Source organism: Oxyura jamaicensis, assembly GCF_011077185.1.
Source record: "Oxyura jamaicensis isolate SHBP4307 breed ruddy duck chromosome 18 unlocalized genomic scaffold, BPBGC_Ojam_1.0 oxy18_random_OJ61029, whole genome shotgun sequence".
NCBI lineage: Eukaryota > Metazoa > Chordata > Aves > Anseriformes > Anatidae > Oxyura > Oxyura jamaicensis.
The window spans coordinates 1-7,728 of NW_023304487.1; the positions used below are offsets into that span (position 1 = coordinate 1).

General features: G+C 53.8%; 1 protein-coding gene across 1 annotated transcript; it reads right to left on the bottom strand.

Annotated features, from left to right (window-relative positions):
- Nucleotides 1-55: 55 nt before the first annotated feature.
- On the bottom strand, nucleotides 56-4,112 carry SIRT7 (sirtuin 7). The gene is made up of 10 exons (XM_035312631.1): nucleotides 3,968-4,112; nucleotides 3,761-3,898; nucleotides 3,138-3,242; nucleotides 2,520-2,590; nucleotides 2,295-2,367; nucleotides 1,710-1,808; nucleotides 990-1,226; nucleotides 668-748; nucleotides 362-468; nucleotides 56-291 (listed from the first exon to the last, which is right to left on the bottom strand). The coding sequence occupies exons 1-10, from the start codon at nucleotides 4,061-4,063 to the stop codon at nucleotides 78-80; spliced, it is 1,221 nt and encodes a 406-aa protein (XP_035168522.1). The 5' UTR covers nucleotides 4,064-4,112; the 3' UTR covers nucleotides 56-77.
- Between the last annotated feature and the right edge of the window lie 3,616 nt (nucleotides 4,113-7,728).

The following is a 7,728-nucleotide window of genomic DNA, read 5'->3' on the forward strand; positions in this document are numbered from 1 at the left end:
CGCCATCTTGGGGCGCGTCAGCACCGGCAGCGCGGGGCGGGCCGGTCCCGAGCACCCCCCCCCCCCCCACCCCGCCGTCAGTTGCTCTTCCTCCGCCGGGCGCCCTTGGCGCAGCCGCGACCCAGCCAGCCGCCGGCCCGGGCGGGCGGCCGCGGCTCCTGCAGCGGCTCCTGCAGCGGCTCTTCCCGCGGCGGCTCCGTGCCCGGCGGCGGGGCCACCGGCTTCCGTGAGTGCGTGCCCTCCTCTCCGGGGCGCAGCGGCTCAGCCAGCACGAAGATGGGGTCCCGCGCCCTGCAGAGACAGGGAGGTGAGGGGCTGGCTGCCACCCGGGGCACGGCCCTGGCAGGCCCCCCTCGCTCACCGGTCGTAGCTGGGGATCTCCAGCCCAAGCTCCTCCATCAGCAGCCGCATCACATCGTCGCAGCGGCCATGCAGCTTCAGGGCAGCCAGGTCGTCCTTTGGCGTCCACTGCGGGAGCAACACCAGGCCTGCTACTGCGGCGCCTACTGACTGCACAGCCTGGCTGCCCCACGGGGCACGCTGGGGCACCCTGCCTCGCACCCAACCAGCATGCTCCGGCACTGCAGGCGCATCAGTTCACCTGCACACCACATGCTACACTGGGCTTCCCCCAAACCTGCAAACCCAGGGCCAAAAAGGCTCTCACCTGTAGGTTCACAATATATAGCTTTGGACGACGAGTTGGTGGCTTGCTCATGCACCAAAGACGGGGATATTTTTTCAAAACCTGTCAGAAAATAGAAATTATCAGCACAGCCAAAGGCATGTGTAACTGAACAATATCAGCGAGAGGAAAAGGATTGTATTACCAGGAAGGGAAAGAGGGAGGAAGAGAGACTATCACAGATGGTGGGCGAATCCTGACACCAGAGTTTACAGTTGTCTGTTTGGGAGGAGACTGCTCAGCACCAAGGTGTATCACCAAGAGGGAATGCTGCTAACAATCTTCATCGAGTCTCTAAAGTTACCTTTAAGCTGGAACCCAGACAAAGAATCACATCTGCTTTGCTTGCAGCTTCTGTTGCTGCTTCCCAGTTCAGGGGCTGTGTCAACGTCCCCTTCTCCCCAAAGTGGACGATTGTATCTCTCAACTGTGACCCACACTTGTGGCACATCCTGCCAGTGTGATGCCTGTGCAGGGCTGTGCGTTCTGTCACATCAAATACTCGCACATACTCTCTGTTAGGTGTACAGGAAGTGCAGACCTAGTAAAGGAAGAAATAAACAAAGAACAGTTGCATCATTAGCCTCTATAGCCCATTAAAGCCCAGGAACCAGACACTTCTCTAAGAGCAGCACCTTTCAGGGACAACAAAATTGGAAGCAGTAGAAAGAATCATCTGGAATCAGATGCTAACTCGAAAACGGTTGGAAGAGCTTGACTAGCAAGTGGCATTATAGAGCACACACTGGCTGTATGATAGAAGGGATTTCAGGGAAGGCCTGAAGAAGAAAGTCAGAAACAGACGGCTCTAGCAAATACAAAGAAAAAGCTATCATGTTGAACAGAACACTTTGTTTTGTGGCTTGCTAACCAGTTCATCCAAAAAAATGATGACCCTAAGATACGAACTAAGCTGAGACTAGCCCTTGGACTAATTCCTCCTGAGCCAGGGAGAGGTAAGTAGTTCACATTACCTTCTTGTGAGGCCACCTGACAGTATTTTCATCCTGTTCTGGCTACCTACCTCTATGTACATGTTTCCATGAAGCTCAGATATGGCTGCTCGGGGTAACCCACTCCGCAGGTGCAGCCCATCACAGTTTTGAGACACCACATGCTGCACCTTGAAGAGAATAAAACACTGAGCTAACACAAACAGAAAGGACTCAAAGTATTACTCAAACACAGGTAACACATATGTCCTAATACGCACTAAATAGATCTCCTCTGGTATATTGAGCTAACAAAAGAAAAGCATGGAGAACAGATCTCTGTGAAAGCTAAATGAAAAGGTTCCTCCTGCTAAACACAGCGCTACTAGGTCTGGCTGACTTTGTGGCCATGTCCCCAGGCCAGCCTCATGAGGAGGCAAACACAAGCTATTGAAGAAAAGGCACAAGGGAAAAAATATTCCTGAGCTACCATCTGGAGCTGGCCTGATGAAGACTCAATTGTACAGGAACGCAGATGGTTGTTCCTACATGGATGTAGCAACCTCAGTAAGGACACTGGTTATACAGTCTCACGAAAAAAAAATTATTCCTCTTGGGTTTCATTTATCTTACTTTGGCAGTGCAGCTCAAGTGAGGTATAGAGAAAAAAATCTTACCAAGTTATGCTTGTGTAGGCAAGCAATGCTCATATGGGTGAGCGTGGGCTCAGCCTCACTCAGATCTGTAGCCCTAACAAAAAAAGGCAGAAATTGCCATTAATTTCTCTTTCAGTATCAGCTTTCTGCTTGTCATTGTCAACTCAGAATTAGTCTCCTGAGTGGCTGCAGAACTGTCGTTCCAGAAAAGAGAAAGCAAGAGAAGTTCAGTAGCCACCTCCTTACCTGATGCTCCTGCCCTTCTGCAGCAATGTCCATATGCCATTAGGGCCTCTGTAGTCTGGGATCGAAGCTGCCTGTATTATTGGGAGAGACAAAGCAAGGCCTGATGGGCAAGTTCATACTTCTTGTCCACAACCGCATCAACCTGCTCTCACCCAGGATGAGATGCATTCACTGCTGCATTTTAATTCAGTCCAAGTTTTCTAGTGGCTCCCTAATTATAGGAACCTTTTTTTTTTCTTCATATATTTACGTTTCTTTTCTCCAGCATCTCTTCTCCTACCTTGCAGTTCTCATTTTCACCCCCAGTATTTATTTTCTCCATTATGGAATCCCTCCAGAACTTTTTTTCCTCTTCCCCTTGTTACTTCACGTTTCCCTAGACAGAACCCAGTTTTTGAACCTTTTCATTATTTTCACTAAACTGATTCCTGGTAACTTGTACTCAGCATTTGTTAGCACAGATATTTATGACATTAGCACTCATACACCCTGAATTCTGCAGTTCGACAGTATCAATACAGCATCCTAGACATCACGTTGTCATTTGGATTCCACAAAATTGCAGTACTCCTGAAGGAGCTCTCAAAGCTCCAGCCACTCACCCCCAAAGAATCCTACCGTACTGATCCCTGCTCCCGTGTAGATGACAAGGTGCTTGGCGTTCCGAACAGCAGCAGCCAGCTCAATTACTTTTCTCTTCAACTCCTCTGGTTCGTCACATACCTAGGAAATACAACTGAGCAATTTCTGGGATAGAGTACGTCACTGACCCTGAAGGAATAGGTATCTCCCTGGAAATTCAGATCTGGGTCTAACCTAGCTGAAAGAAGTGACGCAAAGATATGATCAGCAGCAGTTTCTAAATAAAAGAAAGTGGGCATTTGCTGTCCACGTTTTATATAAAAGACTGAGGAAAGAAGTTTTCCGGATTGTGGCACATGAAGATCCACCCTCCCAGGAGGCACGCCCAGTGAGAAACCCACAGGGATTTTGGCAAACACGGAAATTCAGCGCTTCTGAACGTCTGACGGTTCTGTGAGACAGGCTGAGCACTGCCACAGAGAGCCGCCACCTCAGGGGCCTGGAGCGCTCCGAGTTAAGGCGACACAGCAGCTTCCAGCCGGGGCTGTCACAGCTCCGAAGCCGCCCCCGGAGCGCCGGGCCCCCTCCCCGGCGGCAGCCCCGCAGGAGGCGCCGCCCGCCCGCCCGCCATCGCGGCCCGGCCCGGCCCTGCCGCCCACCTCCTCCTGCCGCCGGCGCAGCCGCTCGCGCCGCTTGCGGCGCCGCTCCAGCTCCCGGACGATGTCGTCGCTCTCGCTCAGCACCTGGCACTCTTCGGGGCTCCGCTCCGCCGGCGGCTTCCTCCAGATGCGAGACACCTGGCGGCACACGCAGCGCGTCACGGCGGCCCGGCCAAGCGGCGGGCGGTGTGTGGGGGGCTTCCCTACCTGTCTCCGCCGGTCCCGCTGCTCCTCCTGCTGCAGGAGCTCGGCGCGCGCCGCCGCCTTCCGCTCCGAGCGGCTCAGGCTGCCGCCCGCCGCCATCGCCCCGGAAGCGCCCCGCTTCCGCCCCCCGGCGCCCGACGCGCGGCGCCGCTTCCGCCGCCCGGCCAGAGCGCCCGCCTCCGCCGCCCCCGCCCCGTGCCCAGCAGCGCCCCCACGCGCCCGGCGGAGCGCGGCTGAAGGAAGTGGCAGGCCGCGGTGTTTGAAAGCAGTTTATTGTCATGTACAAAACAACGGCGGCCGCGCCGGCACCAACACTATGTACAGCAATAAATAACGCCCGCCGCCGCCGCGCGGGGCAATAACTTAGCAATAAATACTGCCGTCCGTCCGCCCGCCCAGCACGGCCCCCGGCCTGGCCGACCCCGGCCCCGCCGCTCCCCGCGGGCAGGGCGGGACCGGGACGGGCCCACGCCGGGGCGGGACCCCCGGAGCCCCCGGCCGGACCCGATCGCGGCCCGGGGAGGGCGGCGCAGCAGCCCCGGCCTCGCCCCGCCGCGGGGACGGGGAGCCGGGCAGGGACGGGCCCCGCTCGGGCCTCCGGGCCGCAGCTGCCCTCGCTCTCCCCGGGGAGCGGTGCCCAGCGGCGCTGCGTAACGCAAGAGTAACTTTACACAATTCACCACAAGATACACAAACCCCTGCGCGCCGGGCCGAGCTGCCGCGCCGGGGATACACTTCATGGGTTTGCTTCACGGGCAGGCTGGGGCAGAGCCCTGCCTCCCCGGCCACTGCATCAAAAGGGTACCAGGGAAAGGAGAAAGAAAACACAACACCCTCCACAGCAGGAAACCAAACGGACAAGCACCTTAGGAACAAGAACTGTCACACTCCAGAACGCTATATACGAGAGAAATAGAGAGAGGGGGGGAGAGAGAGAGAGAAAAGAAAGAGAGATCAGAGTGATGGGCTTGGGGCGGGGGTTGTCTCACACAGGCACAGGATGCCAGGTGCCAGGGGACGTGGTCCCCTTGAGCATGACGCGAGATTCCTTGGACACTGCAGAAATACATTACTTGTATTCCAATACTTCACTGAGAACAAAACCAAAAACACCACGCTAGTATGGGGAAGCAGCACTCACGAGGGGACCATATCCCCTCCAACATCCCTAGGATGGAGCCAGACAGAGCACTTCACGAGCAGGGAACCATCTCACCTGCAGCCAGAGCCCAAACCTGTGTGGAAAGGATCCCCACACCAACAGAGCTGGTTTACCACACAGGCACACTCCAGCCGTGGCTTCGCGCCTGCTCCCCCTCAAGTGGTGTCCTCACCAAATGCATTGAGCCACTCAAAGCAAACTGGGACCACAAGCTAGCAAATACAGCACAGGGGAGGAGAAATGACAGCATCAATGGCTGGTCAAGTCAGTGCTGATGCCTGCTCTCTTTGTCCTCCTGACTCACAGCCTCACTCCAGAGCAACGCAAGCTCTTACTGGCAATAACAGTTGCCATCCAGCAGGCAGGGAAGGACCGGGGTGTTCATTGGTGCAGGGTACAATGGAAGCAAATTCACCAGGGCCGTGGGACTGTCTGCCATTGCCCACTCTGTTGATGGGACCCTCCTCACAACAATCTGCAGCACCTGGAGCTCAGCTCTTAGCCAGTCCCATACACAAAACCTTGTCTGCTCACCCTGTGGAGTTCAGGCCTCCAGCTGGGTTTAGAACAGCTCTCTCGCCAGGTTATATCTTGGGCTGGCTCTGGTAGGGACTTGGTTGAGATTTACACCCTGAGCCAAACTGAAGGACTCTTCTGTTGTGGAGCACTCCCTCCCTCCTGTCACCATCCACCAGATGGAAGACAAAGGCTGGAGCCCAGAGGTCTGTGCTAAGTGCTGCATAGCAAGTAGCCCATCCAGCAAACAGCAGGGAGCAGCATCCCAGACACCTCAACTCAGAGAAAGCCCACGGGCTGGGAGGGTGAAGCCTGAAGGCAATGTTCTAACCCACAAAGTTCACTGGGAAAAGCATCCCGAACAACTTCTCTCTAAATTCACAACCAGTCAGTGCAAAGCTGATGTTCCCCCTCCAGCAGGAAATCCCCATCAACCACTGGCTCCTCTCCTGCCACTGTAGCTTTGACCAGCTTTACCTGCTTCTCAGCCCAGAGAAGAGCAGAAACAGTTCAGCTGTGTGAGAAACACATCACCAAAAAACTCCTGGTATAGCGAACCACACTTCCCCACAAGACTACGGCTTCACTTGTCCCATCCTTGCCTGTCCCCTGTGCTCAAGAGACTTTCAGCAACCAAAAGATCATCACATGGACTTCAGCTCCATGTCCTGCTTCTCTAAAACAACTCGGCTCAAGTCTTTCAGGGAGGTGAGGGAAGGAGAGTTGTTAAAGTGTTTGTGGAAACGGAGCCTGACCACAAATAGTTTCTCTGCTGTGTCACGCAACTGTAAGTCTAAGCACCTTACCAACACCCACAGCCAGAAGCTGAACCAGGAAAGGAAGCAACCACATCACAGCTTACTTTTCAGTAATATCCAGACACTCAGCACAAGAGGCTGCAGCTCCAGGACTAGTGCAGGACCTACGCTGCCCCAGACAGCTGGCAGACTTGCCATTTGTCAGAGGAGCCACAAGAGCAACACAATCTCTGAGCACAGGACCCAAATCCAGTTCCAGAGTTTAATCCCATCAGTCTCCTCCTCACCTTAGTTCTCCCATGTGTTACTTCTCTGCCAGCTTTGCTGGAGGAAGGAGCTAGCAGTTCCACTGGCAACATTTCTACCATTCAGGTAACTCAGGTACCCAGCACTGGCTGGGTAGCGAGAGGCCTGAGCTGTCTGTGCAGAAGCAACCGCAGCAACACCCAGAGAGAGAGAAGCAGACCTCGTCCTGCAAAGCGCCTCTGCAGAACAGTGTTCTCTGGGCAGGCATCACTACTTCATTGCACCAGCCATTCTTTTTTGCCTTTAAGGAAAACAGCAACTTTGCCTGTGTGCCAGAATCCTCCTGGAGAATTCGGAGAGATTCCAAGTCAATCTCTCGCTTAAGCTCAGGGAAAACAATGGAAGCATGAAAACGACACCACATGGCAAAGGCAGCCACTGGCACCACCACACCACAGCGCCACGCACGAGCTCAGAGAGCGCAACACAAGGGGACACAACGGAAGCCAGCAAGATCGAGAATAAGTCACTTTTGGTACAATTGCAAAAAGATATCAAACAGGACTTGCCTCTTTTTTTGTCTTTTTCTAAGTTTTATAAATAAAGTCTGGTAACTCTTTATAAAAACTAACCTCAGAGCCACAATCAGTTTGCGGGAGGTTCATGAGAAAATTTAAAATTATTTATTTATTAACTTTTAACTAGCAAAGTCTCCGAGAATATTTCCCCATTTATATGGCCAAATATTCTCACCCTCTCGGATAAAAAAAGCTGACTATAAATACGCTCTCTCTTCTGTCTGATTTTCATTTTAAACTTAGATAATTTAATAACTCTTAAAATGATGTTTCTCTCTTTAAATAAAGGGCTATTTAACCACATAAACTGGTTGTGTAAACCATCACACTAGAGACACTTGATACCCTCAAAACACGGGGACAACTAGTGATTTTGGTCTTGTTCAGTGCAACGCATTAGGCACAAAACCGGCCTGCAGTCAATATGGTACCTTCCCTCCCTCCCTCCCTCTCCCCCAGGTGCTGGGCCCCCTCTGTGGGCCCTGTCCTGGCTCCCTCCCCTTT

What these genes read in the sequence shown, in the direction of transcription:
- SIRT7 (XM_035312631.1), bottom strand. Translation starts at nt 4,063, where the DNA reads ATGGCGGCGGGCGGCAGCCTGAGCCGCTCGGAGCGGAAGGCGGCGGCG. An exon ending in TGCGCCGGCGGCAGGAGGAG is followed by an intron (nt 3,243 to 3,760) that starts GTGGGCGGCAGG and finishes TGTATTTCCTAG; the next exon opens with GTATGTGACGAACCAGAGGA. An exon ending in CAGAAGGGCAGGAGCATCAG is followed by an intron (nt 2,368 to 2,519) that starts GTAAGGAGGTGG and finishes TTTTTTTGTTAG; the next exon opens with GGCTACAGATCTGAGTGAGG.